The 17,487-nt window shown below is 43.0% G+C and overlaps 1 protein-coding gene across 1 annotated transcript; it reads left to right on the top strand.

The window, feature by feature from the left end:
- Positions 1–1,715: 1,715 nt before the first annotated feature.
- Positions 1,716–13,816, top strand: LOC118302769 (synaptotagmin-5). The gene is made up of 6 exons (XM_035629195.2): positions 1,716–1,922; positions 3,990–4,331; positions 6,249–7,252; positions 10,616–10,787; positions 12,542–12,708; positions 12,841–13,816. The coding sequence occupies exons 2-6, from the start codon at positions 4,310–4,312 to the stop codon at positions 12,988–12,990; spliced, it is 1,515 nt and encodes a 504-aa protein (XP_035485088.1). The 5' UTR covers positions 1,716–1,922; positions 3,990–4,309; the 3' UTR covers positions 12,991–13,816.
- The last annotated feature ends 3,671 nt before the right edge of the window (positions 13,817–17,487 follow it).

Here is a 17,487-nt window from a genome sequence, read left to right as displayed (position 1 = left end):
TAAACACACCGTCTTCTGTCATCAAGAGAACCTATTGATTCCTATTCTTTTGTTACTGTATAGTAATATTCAATGATTTAATTTGTGATAGTTCACTCTTTATAACCTCAGAAAGGACTACAGTTCAATCATTCTATTTTACTTTAAATAGAATGATTAGATCATATTTAATATTTAATATCTAATATCTAATTTATGTGGAAAAACTTCTTGTAAGATTAGCTGAAAGTCTGTAAGTTTAACATTAATGTCCGTGTTTGTTCCTGAGCAACACAAGAGCTCAAAACATAAATGTTACTGTATTTCCGGAAAACTTGGCGAGTACAACAGAGTGTGTGTGTGTGTGTGTGTGTGTGTGTGTGTGTGTGTGCGCATGTGTGTGCTTGCAGACTGCAGCTCTGACTGTAAGTTGGCCAGAAATGCTCCTGATGCTGCAGCAGCACACGTGCTGGAAGCTCACTGCAGTTAAAAATCCGAACAGGTGGCTGAGCTGCATCGAGCAACACTCATGACACTCCATGACGGATGACATGGAACAGAACAAAAGGAGTGCACTGTCCTCATACTCCTATACTGCTCTGATGATGGGTGAAGATGATCAATGCATTGTGAGCGAATCGTTGTATCTGCAAGTGCTGCCGATCAGCTGCTGCTGTGAATGATGAGATGCTAAATATGTTTATTTTTCTTATCCTCTCTAGTGATTACCACTCAATCAATCTTCTGCTTATTTACAAGTTTCGGACTTGGACTGGGATTTCTAGAAATATTGTCCCGATGCTCAAATAGTGGCTCCAAATATTCACTGATACTAGAGGTTGATACTTTTATTTTCATGATGTAATAATACAATTATGTGGGTCTTTTGTTTAAATTTCACTTCATTTTGGACTATCTTGGATCTCCATGTGCATGGCATTTATAGCTATTAGCTGATATTAACACAAAGTCCAGCATTAGTTCAACTTTAACTTCAAAGCAGATTAAAACTATGTACCACAGCAAGTTGTTACTTAAAAAAAAGAAGAGCTTGTCTCCTGATTTGGTCTCCAACTTCCCACAGATATTGACCTACTGCAGACGATTCGGGGAAGGAGAGGTGAAGAAAGTGTTAACCCTTTCAACCCATAAGCCATTTTTTCCTATTTTTGGTTCGCCACGTCACCTACTGTAATAATGCTTGTCAAACCTCAACCCTGTAGTGTACAGTCAAGTTATATCCATCTTTTTTTTTCAGGACAACCTAGGCTATCAGAATATGTATGCTTCAGTGATATCAGATGAATGTATAAATAGTTGTACGACCATAAAGACAAAAAACAAAACAAAACGGAAATTGAATCTCACAGACCTTCATTATAATGACACACCAAACAAAAATGATGAAGAGTTTCCCCTCTTGAAAGCTGCTCTATGAAGCCTTGGCTATATGGCTTTGAAACAAATTAAAAACATTTTTACTAAAGCAAAACAAAAGTTAAAGTCAAAGTCCTTGGATTTTTTTTTTAACCCTAAAAGTATCTTGTGCCATTCTGCAAAGCAGTTCCTGTCTGCAGTGACACACGAGTGTCAGTAGTAGTAGTAGTAGGAGTAAACAGGTGGAGTGAGAGGTCCTGTTTTCAGTGTAAAATCTTTGGTTTTTTCCACCAGTCGACAACACAGCGTCTGATTGGTACACAACTGTAACAAAGTCTCTGATTGGTCAATGATCCAAGATGGACAGCTAGAAGTCCGCTAACAACAACAGGAGCCTTTTACGTCTTGAAAACGAGATAAAAATGATCATCAGAGTCATTCAATGTTGGATTTATCATCATGGACATGTTGTACAGAGTCTCCGAGAAGACACTGACGTTCCAGGCCGCACTACAAATCTTCTGAAAGGGCCACGACCGCAGTGTTAGCTCCCATCAAAACAAACCGTAAGTTGCTGGAATCATCTGATCAAATGTTATGAGGACTTTTATCACGTGACGCATGTTAATAGCGTTCTGGTGATCTTTTTCTTTGCAGAACAAATACAAATATGATAAATGTGTACTACAACTAGTTCTACACATATACTGCAAATGAAATAGTACACAACCACTGAAGAAACAGTTGAAAAACTGGAAATATAGTTTCCCAGTCATCTGGTTACCAGATTCCTCATGAGCATCTGATGAAGAGTTCCATGTAGACTGTAAACCTCAAGATGGAACTGATTTATTTTAGTTATAAACTAGTTCCAATCAAGCAAAGGAATGAAATAACAAACAGAACTCTGGCTCTTGTAGCAGTGCAAATGAGAATAAACGCTGAGTGATCAAACTTTCTGCTAATGATGACATTCTACAAGAAAAGTAGGATTATATTATAATGTTACAAGAGTAAGAACATTAACATAATCCTCTCAATTCCAATAATAATTAATTTAGAAAAAAAAATCAAAATTTATTCTTCATATTAGGTGAATAACGCCGAGTTGTCGTTATTATGTGAGCATTATGATTATTCTGTGATATTAATTCCTGTAATGTGATGACTGCTTAACCGACTCTGTCACTGCCTGTAAACCTACAGGCGAATCCCAGAATGAAATCCATCATCTCCAGCAGTTTGATTGTGTTGTTTGAAGATCATTTAAATGCTGGCTCATTCATCTGTACATTCAACGAGTTGATATTAGACCTGCCCGCGCTAAAAAAACATAAAAGACGTGACCCGGGGTGGTATTGGGTTTAATCTAGAGATTACAGGGGGCGGCCGAGGACGGCCATATTTAAATCACAGCAGAGCCACGGTTCATGTGCGATCACTCTGTTTGCCAACAACGGTGCAATTCCACTACAGGTTCAGGAGCTCCATAGGGACATGCTGTGTTTTTCACAGGTTAAGGAGCGTGACATGGTGTTGAGATAAGCAACCAAGTCATTTCTTTTGAACAAATATCTATCTACCGAAAACAGCTTCTCACCATCTAGCTGCTAAATGTGTCTCTCTTTCTTGCTGGTGGTGGAAACAAGGCTGGTGAAAATTGAGGTGCAGACCACAAAACCAAAACAATAATCCAAAATAGACATCATTTCTAAAACCTTTTTCTAATGCATACAAAAAAAAAAATCATTTTAGAATGTACTGCCCTAAAAAACAGATTCTCACTTCTATTGTAATCAAAGCCAATGTCAGTCTGACACAAAAACATACTTGTTAAGAAAAATCAAGTGTCATCTTTTCTTTAAAGTGGTGTGTCAATCTTGTCAAACGACCGGACCATAATCAACTACAAGTGTTAACATGAATAGAACACGTACCTGTGAAGACTTTGAAGTGTTGTGAGCAGCTGAACATGCTGAAGTTACCTTTAGTGGATATTGAATTGCAACAAATTCAAGGCACTTTGAAAACACATTCAATGTGGAAGATGTTGAGCATTGCCAATTATGTTAATTAAATAAGTTTCCTCATTATGTTGACAAAAAAGGTAGTTTGTGTAGAATTGCATTTCTCAAAAAAAGTATTTTTGTATGTATAAAAATGATATAACAATTCCATTGCCAACAGAAATCAGAGGCAGTATGACGGAAATGCACAAATGTTGTTTGTAGCAAGTGAAATGATCTTGCTTGCAGACAGTCTGCATTTATATTCATATGAAGTTTGTCTTTGTTGCAACGCTCATGCAGAATGAATTGAAAACACACTGATTTGTCGGCCGGCTCTTCAGCGTGATGATTCACCGGCTCAGATTGTTTTCTAGGGGGTGAAAAAGGGGGTTGTTTCAGTCCGAACGAGATGTTCTCTGTAAACCACATTTTGCAAATGAAGATGGAACAGGAGGGAAAGAGCCGAGGCATCTTCACAAACGTATAGGTCTTTGTGCACTCTGTGCATGTGGTGAGGAGTGACTCACACTCTCTGTTTGTCCATAAAACCTTGTAGTGGATGTGGAGGAGGAAATGCACACATTCACGACTTAATTACCTTTTTTTTTTTTTCCATCTTTCAAGGTCAACTCTTTGCTATAGATTCAACTGTTCTGTTGTGGTGCATAATACAGTGAAGGTGTCTGCCCCATCGCACATGTAGGAGCTACTGAATAGACCCATATTTACCCTAATAAAATGATGGGGGGGCTCCGCGGCGCTGATAGGCTGAGCCGTTCAGCCAGTGGAGCCTCTCTGCCTCCCTGCGACTGAAACAAACGCTCAGTCACCCGATGAAGCTATTGGCTGGAAGTCTTCAGGTCCCTGCGCAGTCACTGGCAGTGGAGCGCTCTCATAGACAGCGCTCGCACTGACTCGACTCACACATCGAACTGTGTGGGGCCATGTCGCAGTACACTCTGGGAGGTAGGGAGCCTTTTGGATCTTCCTTGTGCTTGTGTGCTTCTTACTTTCACTCCTTTCTGTTTCGGTCTTTTCTTTGTTTTAAGTTGTTGCTCTCGTTGTACAGGCCACCCCAGGTACAGCAGAATGAAAGAAGGCAGAGATTTTTTATTGAGAACAAATCATAACGGTGCTCGTTTCTCCCGTGGTGCGCTGGCCGCAGAGGCTTTAATTAACTGGAGAGAGGCTGCTGCTCGCAATCCTGTTTGTTTTAGATAACTTTGCGTGAACAAGGACGAGAGGGTTCTGTCAACAAACAGAGCAGATTGTTTTTTTGGCCAGGGGTTAGAATAAGCTCCACACTGTAACTGGAAAGAACTCGCATTGGCAATTTCCCCACGTCGTTATCACCTACATGCATGATTAAGTGTTAAAAGTTTACCGGCAGCCTGTGCACAAAATAGAGACTCATCCCTCTGCATTAGATGCCGAATCGGCACATCTCGTGTTTCAGGATTACCTCATATGGTCTGGAATCATCGGGGTCCACTGGCTGGTCGGCCTGAGTCATGTTTTAGAGCCATTCCCCTTCAGTTTTTCTTCCCCCCAGCCCCCCCCCAACATCCACTGCAGCATTCAGCCCGCCTGTACTTTCATCTGTTAATGCAGGCTGCAGAGCTGCGGACTGTTTTATGGAGGCAGAGATGGATCCGCACTGACAGTTAGCACGCCACTCGCTTTGGTAGTGAGCTCAATCCTTTTGAGGATGCACCTCCTGCAGTGTGCTACTACCGCCCGATGAGTCTCTTGCAGTGGCGTGAGGATTCACCTATGGCACTTATTGAGGACACACACACTCACACAGACATATGAGATTTATGGGTTGTTGTTTTTGTTTTTTTGCAGTGTTTACCCCATTTATTAAACAAATCTGTTCCTAAAGTTCACCTAAACTTAATTGCCTATATTTAAGATTGAATTATGAGTAAAATAAAACACCGCATTCCTCCCTCACAAGTGATGGATTTTATGTGTACATTTGTTCGTATAGGGTCTTACATAGCAATAAAAACACACCGCCTTTTTCTGTCAATGATTTTCCTTCTGATTGCTGGTTGTTTGCCACCCAAAGGTCACAGCTTTCCAACCATGTTTTCACCACTATCCTCCAGTGTGTCTGATGGATGAGTCATCTCAATACAGCCTCATTATGGGACATTGCACGAGCATCAGGGTCGTGCTTTAACAGCTGCAGTCTCTCTGGTAACTCGTAATGATCTGCAGACAAGTTGTCAAAGCCCCACAGAACCTTATTTTGAAACACTATTCATGATTTTTTTATTTTAGGTATCGAATGTAAAATGCTTGGTTTGATTTCAGGATATTTGAATAAGATGGTATGAAAGGTATGATTTGTTTGTGTAAAGTGCATTTCTATCCAACTTTTAATGGTAAAGTTTATTTTTGTCTTGTAGGAATACAGACCACGCACGCATGCACGCACACGCACAATGTGATTGTCTGGAAAATTGACACCGATGCATTTCACGTTCTCTGTTCCTGCTTTGGATCAGAGCAGCGGCTGCGACAATACCATTTATAAAATTATGATTTTTATGAGCCCGAGGCATTTCCTCTTTAATCTCATTAAGCGCGCAAGAGTGCAGACACAACAAGATAATGTTTAGAGTCCGATGTCCTAGGATCTTTCGTAACGACTTTTGGCTTCATTGAAAGCCAATTTCTTCCTTCTGACATGTTCGCTCACAGGCAGAAAAGGGATTTGATTGGTCAGTTTGTGACGATCTTTATCGCTCTCTTTTCTCTCTATTTCATGATCACTCACAGATCCACTCCATCTCACTTTTTCTCGTGCTCCATATTGATCTCACTGACACAGTTTTTTAGTCCTGACTGCTTTGTTTTCCTCTGTCTGTCTAGTTCACCTGCAGATCCTGCTGGCTGTGGGTCTGGCGGTTTTCTGCTACTGTCTGGTTCTCGGTTGTGTCTTTTGCTGTCGCAGAAGGAAGAGTGTTTCGTCTGAGGACAAGGAGGCAGTTTTCCTGTCTCCTCATCCCCATGAGAGGGTGACTGTGACATTGACTCCTACTCCCCGTACGCAGCCTGTTAAGCAGCAGTATGAGGAGCTGGATGGAGACGTGTTGGAGTTTCCTCCTGCTAAGAGCAGTTCTTCTCCGTCTGATGATGACCTCACTGCTCTGCCCTTTGACCCCAGCCCTACCAGATCAGCTGCGCTGGCGCAGTCTCCTGGATCTTCCCACCCAATGCGGCGCCTCAGCTCCCCGGCTGTCCCCTGCTTACCCAGAAAACCTCAGAGTCACGGCAGGGCCTCTTTGCCCTCCCTCACTAAGCTGAACCTGGTGTCCAAATCTCGCCGGGCGACGGGTCGGCGAAGCACCGTGAGCAGTGAAAGTTTCCTTTACAGTGAGAGCAGCCGACTGACTGCGGCTGCTGCGGCAGCTCCCCCCCAGCAGGAGCAGCCCTCTCTCTCCCAGTACGGCTCTCACTCTCTCTCCATCCCCTCAAAGCCAGCTCCTCTCCTGCACTTCTCCCTGCTCTTCTCCTCGGCCGGTGGCACCCTGGCCGTCAGCATCCTGGGGCTCTCGGGGGCCAGCCGACGACGCAGTGGGGTGTTTGTCCGAGCCAGCCTCCCTCCCCTCTGCCCCTCTCCTCAGCAGAGTGCCTCTCGGCGCCGCAGCCTCAGCCCAGACCTCCACAGTCAGAGCTTCGTGCTGCAGGTGGGCTCTGCAGAGGAGCTGCGCACATGCACCTTGAGACTGGCCGTCTACAGCAGGGACTTCTCAGGCCTAAGAGAGGCTGCACTGGGCGAGGTGGAGCTGCCCTGCGAGCAGATGGACTGGGAGCCTGACGTCACCACCACTTACACCAGGCAGCTCAGCCCACCTAAGAGCAAGTTGAAAAAGGTACACTGTGATTATATCTGATGTCGTTACACGTCGAGCTTTCAAGAGCAAAACAAGGAGTCCATAGAATAGACAAAAGTCCAGTCAAAACAGATTCTGCAGATTAGAGGTCCTCTGACCCAAACCCTGGCTATTAGCAACTGGGCAGTCGAAACCTATAAAAATTGTCCAAAAGAGCCGAAAGGCAGCCTCCAAAAGCCCGCAGCGCTTGTTGCCTTAACCAGCAGCATCTCAGAACCTTGTTGATTAAATACAACTTGACTAAAATGCTTGTAGTCACAACTTGATTTCAGAACTGGGAAGGCCACAGAAGTCAGAATCCGAAGTGATATGTATAGTTTGATATCCATGAATGCCTTCCGTTAGCTATACCACCTAATCCTCGAGGGTCGCGGTTGAGCCGGAGCCAAGGACAGTGAGTGAGAACCCAACACTGTACATGTGAAAACCCCACGGGCCCAAGGAGAATATGCAAACTTCACAGCAACTTCACATAGACTGTATATAAAAATGGAGGTAGTCACCGGGTCCGGAACATGTTGCCAATGCTGAAGTCCCCCTGTATTCTCTCGAACGACCAGCAGAGGGCGACTCGACTGGTTGCAAAAAGAAGTCAGTTTCTAAAGAAGTCTATGAGAAAACGACTCCACCTCTCAGTTGATTGATAACGACAGTAAACATTTTCCTGAGGAGTTTATGGTCTCAAATCTCTAGTTCAAGTCCTCTTCAACACAGCTTGATGTTCATTGAGTAAAGTATGGTCCTGTTTAGGGTTAAAGAGAAGACAAATCACGGTATGTGTTGGGCCGTGGATGCAGCATTACTTCTGGTTTCAAAAAACCAAGATGGCGCCGGAAAAACAAGTTACGATTTTTTACATTTGTGAAGTTTGGACGTTCAAAAAGTCCGATTTTGAGATCTGGTAGGTATTTGGGTCAGGTCCTTGAGTTTTTCAGATGGCCGTCTCCCACCAAGTCCTCTCGTATAAACTAAACCTCTTTGGACTTTTCGCTTTATGTGTGTCTGAATTCGGGTTGTAGGATTAAAACTCATTTTGGGGCTACTGACTACAGGCACTTTGGAACTATATGTCTTTCAGAAATCTTGAGTTAAAAGATTGATAGAACTACACACACGGGCCTAGAAATAGCACATAATCATTTTTTATCCATGAAGGAATGTAGCATCTAATCAGCTCTGCCATTAGCCAGTTTTCCACTGTTGCTTGTCATGTTGACATTGTTGTTAGCAACTGCAGAGCAAACAAGCAGAGTACAGCAATTTGGCGGAGCACCCACCCCGTGCCCTCTGCAGCGGCTCGGGTGAAACACTGCCAGAGGGCATTAATGACAGGCTTTTAATGGGAGGGGTCCCGATGTTTCAGTGGAAATTTTATTCAGTATGTCATTTTGGTTTTTGCTAAAGAGAAGTGCGTGGTGAGTCGGCCACAATCTATTCTGCCCTTTTACGGTAAAGTTAAAAGTCCAGTGTACACACACACACACACACACACACACACACACACACACACACACACACACACACATGGATGTTGAGCAGGAGGTTGCCGGAAAAAGAGCACGGGTTGCTTAGCAATTCAGATAATTGTTTAAAGAGTGGGTGAGCGTACGAGGGCTGTGCAGAAGTGACTCCATCCTTTAACGGACTTCCTGGAATAAAACAGCAAGTTTTGTGGTCAGTGTAAATGGACCAGCTGGGGTATTGAGAATTATTCATCGGCATTACATTAGTCATTTAGGCATTTCGTGGGCCTGGAATTACAGCGGCTCGAGTAGTGCGCATTTCAGCTCGAGGGGAACCCGATCACAACATTCCTGCTATTGATTTTCAGGACGATTTGCATTAAGCAAATGTCCACTAACTTCAGTTTCTATCGTCAGCCAAGGGGCATATGATTAAAATTAAGAATGCGTATCCTGTTCTAAATATTTAATCTAGACTGATGATAGAAGAGTAAAAAAATAACAAAATACTCAAATGCATCAAATGAGCTCCCAGAATTCGTCTGTGTCCCAGGCCAGGAAAAAGGTGATTTGGATACATAGTAAATCGGTGTTGTCTCATTTATATTATAGGGTTCAACCACCAGTATCACCACAACCTTTTATTTCCCTGTATTATGAGCAGATTGCAGCAGCCTTGAGGTTATTACATCTGTGACTGAAAGGTTTGAATCTTTAAAAAAAATCTGTGTACTGAGTTGCAAGTATGAACGAGCGCGAAAGTTCAGTCAATGATTGCTACATAAATAAAGGTCAAACGAAGTAAAACCACAGGGAGAAGTTAGAGAAGCATTGTAATATTCCCCTTTCGAGAACATTGGATGACTCATATCATTTGTTGGGTCCTATTATGTAACTCGAGATATCGTACGTAGTGCCGTCCTATTAAACATATGTTTTACTTCCAGCTGTGCTGTGCCTGAGCTAACAGAAAGATTTTTTTTTAAGAAGGCGGTACCTAAGAATTTCATGAACCAGCCTCAAATCTTGGAGCCCTATAGGGATGCAACACAGTTTATAACTCTGTGGGGTTATCAGCAGTAAGCTATCATGCTCGTATACAGTATGTGATGGGGTAGCATTTAAAGGACAGTCTGTAAATGAACAAAATTGCCTAGAAGCTCAAGTTCGGTGGAAGGTTGAAAAACAAATCTCTGTTTGTCGCTTGAAGGTTTGCTTGACAATGTGTGTTGACATCTCTTCCTTTAAAAAGGCGGTGTAAGTGTGAGCGACTCTCTCTGAGGCGAAGTGCAAGTGACAGACAGAGCCAGTGAACCGAAACCCACTTGTTGGGTAAAAAAATCGCCTTACACTCCGCTGCCCGGCCTCGACAACTCGCCGGCGGGCTCACACTCAGCCGGTAGCACCGGACCCCGAACAATGCGAGCCAATGTGACCCGACATGAAATCAGAAAATCACGTTACACATTTGCGACTACCGTTAACCGAAGTGCCTCAGTGCATTAACATCTTTTATGTTAGCTCGTGTCGTCACATCGGCAACAAAATCCTTTACGTTGACCATGACGAATCAACTGTAAGCGATCGAAATTGTGACACAGATTAAACGCAGATGAGTCAATCCATGATGCGCCACGGATGAAAAAGTCCTTATGGAAATATCCTTTAGACAATATTTAGACACATATTCATGAGTGTGGGTTAGAGGACATAGACTTACAGCTTGAATCTGCTCCATTCTCTTGGTTCTTCCTCTCCCCTCATTCCCAGCCCCGCAAAAGACGGAGGGAACAGATGCTGGGTGAAAGAACACTTCCCCCCCATCTCTCACAGTTTTTTTCTTTATGTCTCTGTTTTTTTGTCTCCCTCCCACCCTCAGAGTGTGAGTTCTCTCGAAGCGCTGGGCCGCAGGAAGAGCTCGGTGTGTGTGCCGCGGGCTCTGGGCCAACTGTTCATCCTGCTGCAGTACCAGACGCTGGCCCAGCGCATCAAGGTGATGGTCCGAAAGGCGGAGAACCTGGCCAAGCTCACGCGGATCCCAGGAGCTGCAGGTGAAGACCAGCAAGTCCTAATATAAATGGTCCATAGTCTAAATGCCCAGTATATGTGTTTTGTGATCTGATCTGGTTGACACACATGCAGGGTGACCTGCTAAGCTGGCAAAATAGGCCTTTAAAAATATAATTGTTCAACCTCTTAGGGTATGGTTATGTTTAAGTGGCTACAACTACTTGAACTGGAGAAGATTGTAGAAAACGAAGAAGGGGAAGAAGGTCGTGAACAGCAATATGAGTTGTTAAAGGTAGAAACCTTTAAATCTCCTTAGCGGTGGGACACCACAAAAACTACCTCTGCCTTTGTTTCTGAGAAAGACATATTATTTTCCCTTATAGCTTGGGAGTTTGCTTTTCTGAGAAAGAACCGTCACTATTCACATGGCCACAAAGTATTGGATCTGGCATCTACAAATGTTAACATATTGAATATTGTATTAGTGAATTATGAGACTTTTCATTATTAAATGTAACTCTGAAAATTGGAATAGTTCAACATTCGCTTGTTTATTTTCTTGACGATAGATGATGTGAGCTCCCCATTGCACTTTGCAATTATCAGTATTAGTATACTTAGTAGTATGCTTAATATATAATATATACTTAACATTGGTGTAATTTTCGTATACTTGTACTGTAGTACGGTGGCCCTGAAGTGCAAACCACAACAGAAATTCACACAACACAACAGCAGATCACACAACACGACAGCAAATCACACAACACGACAGCAGATCACACAACACGACAGCATTGGTCAGAGACTGAAACAGAAATGGTTGGTACGTATCGGACACTGAAGAGGAAGGGTACTGTGGACTGTGTAGGAGCTACAATATGTATTGCCCTCACTGCGTTATCACTCCGTTAAGTTCGTGATAGTCACGCCATAACACCGGCCTGGGACGTCGCAGTGAAGTTAGTTTCGAGTTGGATACAAATCAAACTTGACCGCCGTTGTGTTGTGTGATATGTTGTTGTGTTGTGGCGATTTGCTGTTGTGTTGTAGGCTGCAAGGCACGTGGACACTTTGGATGATATGTAAACTGCTCATACTGCCCCCGACTGTATTCTGCTCCATTGCTCCAGCCGGCATCACACAGACCGGATCCCTGATTGGCTTGTAGCTTAATCAGATTAGGAACCGATCAGCCCAGTGTCATTTCCCCTCCTGTCTGTATCACGTCTCACTGCATCTGATTTAAGGCTCTGCTGTGATGGTGCTGGTGAAGAGAGGAGGGAAACTGGACCCTCTCTGAAAATGAAACAACTTTAATGTTTTGGTTTCACACAGTTTGAGACCAACTGGTCAGTGTTGTGTTTCTTATAAAAAATTAAATGCCGTGATAATGAATTCTCTTTGCAGAGGCATGATTCTTATCTGGCAGTGATTGCTTTTTAATTTTTGTAAATCCAATTAGCATCTGAGAGTGGATTTACAAGGGGAAATCATATTTTGCAAGTGATGCCGATTCGGACCAGTGATTGTGGAAAGGTTTTCAGCGAGGATTATGAGGATGTAAATCAAAACTAGTTCCCTTTCGTGAAGTTAACGCAAAACACAACACTGAAGTGAGTGTACATTAATTTATTGAGACTGGCACAAACCTAAAACATAAATATTCATGTTGATTATTTTGTTCCTCCTTTTCCTTTGTTGACCCATGCAGAAGTAATCAATTTAATGTTTATTTCCTAAATAGAAAAAAATCCCATATACATTAAAAAAAAATCCTGACCGTGTTTTACAGACCACTATGTTGTCATCAACCTGCGTCAGGATGGGAAAGTGATCGGTACCAAGGAGACCAAAGGAGTCAGTGGTCCTAACCCCGTCTGGAACGCTCCGTTTCTCTTTGACCTGCCCCCTGGTGACGTCAGTCAGCTGCCACTGGTCCTTGAATTCATTATCATGCAGGTAAGATGCTCTAAATCCTTTGCACATGGTAAACAGAGACATGCAGGTCTGCGTTAATATGCTGCGGCGCTGGCAAATGAATACCTCGTTGTTTCTGTAATTTCTAATTCAGTCATCTCTGTGTATCTACAGGGCCGTCTCTACACGAAGAGCAGTATCCTGGGTCATGTGTTGATTGGCAGTGATGCTTCAGAGGCGGGACAAGGACACTGGAAGGAGATGTGCAGTCGGGGGCAAATAGAAACGGCCCGCTGGCACTCCATCCAATCAGAGTCGCTGTAGGACCGTGGGACTGCACCGTTCACTGCCTAGATGTTGTTCTGAAGGTGGAGTTATTTGTATGTGGGGGAAAACCGGACTGGGATGTACATGGCTCCAAAGTATTTATTTTTTATTCTGTTTATTTTAAATTATCTTGTGTACCTTTGGTTGCTACTGTATTTGGTAGTTCTACAGATAACGTTAATGAATTAATTACTGTAACGTGTGATGATGTTTTAGGCAGAGATAATATTCCAGATGGTCCATGTGTATCTCCAGGCCTGAATTGAAGAAGCGCTCACCACTGGGGAGAAGGGTGAGGAGGGATGTGCAGCAGGTTTCTCAGTAGCAACAGTATTCTGCATCCCAACATTCATATCCACTGTGACTTCTTAAAACCGTTGTCCGTAAAACTGTATCATTTTGTAAGTACTGTTCTGCAATATGTGCTAATGTCGTAGCAATGTTCGTATTGTAAATTATGAAAATTATTGTTTTATTTCATGCCATCCCCAATATCTCAGACACAACTTATTGATTTTAGACTCAAGACTAACAAATGAATCAAATCATATTCTGTCAGTTGATACCAAATGCTAAAACAAAGCATATACAGACACATTTTTGTGCTTTCCACTGTAGCTTTGTTAAAAGTGTAAGTTACCTGGACAGTGAAGTTGGACAACTGATACCATTTCACTCTTAATCAGAAATATTACTTTGTAAAAATATGACGCATTTTAGAAACATGCTAGTGGCATGTATTTGTCTCAACTGTATATGAATGTCTTTGCTTTCGTAAGGATTTGTTTCAGAGATTATACAATAAATCAATATATATTATAAAGTCTTGTTGAGTTCGGGTGATGCTCCAGAGACTCAGGTTGGGATAACGTCAGTAGTTGGAGGCAGTAGTGTAAACCTCATTGTGAACCTTTCAAACTTACAGAAATCAAAATGTCGGCTGTGTTCATTGCTTCATGTTGTAGGCCCGATGTTATTTGTGGTTGACGTGACAGAGTTGGAGAAACATGAGCTTCAAAGTATGAATATCTGGTCAATTAAGAGATGTAATCTCAAGTCTTGATGCTGGGGGACAGTGATGTTTGTAGATCTTGACCTCATGGACCAGCCCAATTACAACATTTGTTTAATCAGTTATCTTGAGACAGAGGGAAAAACCTTCCCCAGGCCCTTTCACGTGGCTTCATCACCCTGCGTGTACTCACATCATCTAACCCTGGCGGAGAAGTGTAAAAATGTATGTATGCTTCATGACGAAATCTTTGAGACATTATTTCCTGTTCACAGTGGGTGACTTCCCCCTCGATACTTATAAATATCCATAGGATGTGCAGCCCAATGGTGATGCAATGTAACTTCTAGGGTGATCTTTGTCATATCAGATCACCAAAGAAATGTGACTACTGCCACACACACACACACACACACACACGCACACACACTCATGCACACACCCACATAAAAAGTCACGTCTTGTGAGTCAGAAAACCATTACAATGTGTAAAATGTGGAAATTTGTACACGGGCCCATTGGATGGAAAACAAATTCTTGCACTTAATTACACTCATCATATCAAGTCACGCTTCCCATACAACTTATTTTTTTTTCTCCATTTCCTTTCAGTACAATTTCACGGGTCCTTTCTTCACCCTGTAATTTGCACCGTCTCCTGGCTTGAACCATCTCTTCCATGTCCATGAAGTGAGATCTAGAGGAGCTCCAGATGTGCCTGGGGTTCGTGTATAGAGGAGCAGGTCAAGTACGTTTTGTGTTTTCCTCCGCCAACTGTAGTTATCTTCAACCTATAAGTATAATCTTTTTTTTTTAAAAAGGCTTCTGTAATGGTTGGGAGTTAAACCCCTTAAAACATGAAAGCACAAAATACTGCGCATCCTGTTAAGTGTGAAGGGTGTGAAATAAAAAAATCCTGTCATGAAACTGCAAAGCATTTGATACAGACACACGTCCCCATGCCTTCAGTCCTCTGATCTCTTCTGGGTGAGGCTAAGTAAATGAGATTTTCTTGCTCACCTGTCTGAACTGCAGTGTGTCGTCTCCTCTCTGTGTGGCCCTGGTGTGACTCTGCCACTCACAAACAGGTTTCCCACGTCAGTTGGTGAGAAACAGAACAGTTTGGCACAGTTTCTTATTACGTCATTAGGTTTGAAGGTGAAAGAGACAAGAAAAAAGCCGGAGACTTAATCTAAAACAAATCACCCACTATCAAGGCGTCACTCATTGGAGCAAATAAACCTCTGCAATGGTCCTGACCTGGAAAAGTACTCCACAGCATCTGCACCACAATGACTTTAAAATCTTGTTATCAACATTTATTTGTAAAAACAAATATAAGCAAATTATTCAGATGGGAAAAGATCATTTACTCTGAACAGATATAGATATCTTTTTGAAGGTTTATCAAATGACTTGAAAAGTCATTGAAAACAAGCGCTGGCTCTGTCCAGTCCAGCCAGCAGCAGTTCACGACTCACAGTCCCTGAACAATCCCTCCATTGGTCTGACCGTGAACTATCCTGGCACTATTGATCCAAATGTGCCAAGATAGTCTACCTGTGTATTCACCTGTCTGACTGCCTGCTGGCAACCAGTCAATACCTCCAGAAATAGTGCACAAATACACTGTCACACACAATACTGACAAAGTTTTTTTTTTTTTTTAATTTGTTGTGACGGCACAAGCATTACTCATGGCGCTCGTATGGGAAACTATCAGGCTCGGACTGGAGCGGCCCACTCTCTGGAAAAAGCATCACATCTTCTTGAGAATTTTATGCAAGTACAGTACATCACAAAATGAGCCATTACAATGTACACATTCAAAACTAAAATCACCTATCAGTCCCTTGTTTGAGCAGTTTCTGCTTAAATAACCGACACAAAAAAAAATCCAACTTGTGGTTAGTCTCGAGGTTAATGAAACAGAAAACAGTAAGCCTTCATAATTGATACCTGTTACCTGCATTTGCAACTGATATACTGTAGCTCAAAAGCTAGGGGCCAAATAAGCCTCATCATCATCATCATCATCATCATCATCATCAGTCTTACCACGTCACTGTTTGCTTGGACTCAGAGGGCTGCCATCCCTGCTGTATGTCTCATCAGCCCATTCACTCACTCAGTAGTACTGCGGCCGCAGGCATCCTCACTGCCGTCTCCACTGGTAGTCATAGCAGCAGCACAAAGAAGAAAAGTCGGCGAAGTCTGCCTCAAGCGACTCCTTTTTTTTTTCCCCCTTAACTTCTCAGCCCACGTTACGGATTATAATGTGGTGGGAAAAGGGATGTGGGAGACCCAAGTTGGCCAAAGTTAACTGGCTATGGGGTAGGGACATATGTTAGGCTGTTTGGTACCATAGCTTAGCCTTGATGATATCAAAACGGCCCGCCCCACCCCCATCCGGACCACTAATCGCACGTCGATCAAGACACATGTACCAATTGATTTTCAACTGCATTTCAACACTGTATAGTTTGTCAGCCCAATCGTCAAGCGGACCACCCGACTCCCGCTGGCCTGTCCGCCCATAGAAAACTATTACTGTTAACCATTAAGCGTGGCCAATGATTCAGCAACTAATGATCTTCAACCTACGTCGTCCCCGACATCCTCCACACGACACCGCAGCATGCATCTGTGTGACTCACTCCTCCAGACTGATGCTGCTTGGTTGCCTTCGCTTGGCCCACGGTCTGACATTTACCGCCTGTCACTGTGGACCTGCTGTCATCTGAGGAGACAGCGGGGCCTTTCCGTTCTGGGGCAGGGGGCGCACATCCTCCTTTTCTGCGATACTTACTCCACTAAATTGGATGCTGAGGCCGTGTAACATCCACATACCGTTTTTTTCGGCCGATGGGCTCTGACAAACGCATTAAAAACAACTTTCTGTGTCCGCTACAGGAGACACAACTACAGAAACAACTTCCCACACAGTCTCATCACTTTGAAGTATTCACCACCACGAGTTCCTTCAGACTCTCACAGACGTTTAATGATGAACTTTCTTTCTTTCTTTCTTTCTTTCCTTTGAAACTGAAATATATTGACAAATATTCGATGGATTGCTATTAAATTTGGTAATGATATTCAAGTTGCCTTGACAATCCCATGGTTATGTATTAGAGTATCTTAAGTGTAAGACCCCAAACGAATGACATTCCCATCAGCATTAGCTGTACTTTGTATTTAGCACTAAAGCAAAAATGTTTGCATGCTAAACTAACAGTCTAAACAGGGAAAACTCACCAGTTTAACATCACCATGTCAGCATTGTCACTGTGAGAATGTAAGCATTTTTGTTGCTGATGTTCGCATTTAACCCCAAAGCTCAGCGGCGCGGCAGCTCAGTCTCCGGCTGTGAAGCAGATATGGAACAAATGACCGACATATATAAATAAACTACAGTTGTGCATATTACCTCAGTGCTGTCGTCCACCCAGGAGCTGATTCACCTTCGCTGTGTCTCCCCA

The sequence above is a fragment of the Scophthalmus maximus genome, chromosome 4 (assembly GCF_022379125.1).
Source record: "Scophthalmus maximus strain ysfricsl-2021 chromosome 4, ASM2237912v1, whole genome shotgun sequence".
Lineage (NCBI taxonomy): Eukaryota > Metazoa > Chordata > Actinopteri > Pleuronectiformes > Scophthalmidae > Scophthalmus > Scophthalmus maximus.
The sequence above is the reverse complement of the archived record's forward strand: the minus strand, read 5'-3'. Positions and strand labels throughout refer to the sequence as shown.

Bases quoted from the DNA above. Each gene is read 5' to 3' on its own strand.
- LOC118302769 (XM_035629195.2), top strand. From the start codon at position 4,310: ATGTCGCAGTACACTCTGGGAG. The intron at 10,788-12,541 runs GTGAAGACCAGC...CGTGTTTTACAG, and splicing joins GCGGATCCCAGGAGCTGCAG to ACCACTATGTTGTCATCAAC. The intron at 12,709-12,840 runs GTAAGATGCTCT...GTGTATCTACAG, and splicing joins TTGAATTCATTATCATGCAG to GGCCGTCTCTACACGAAGAG.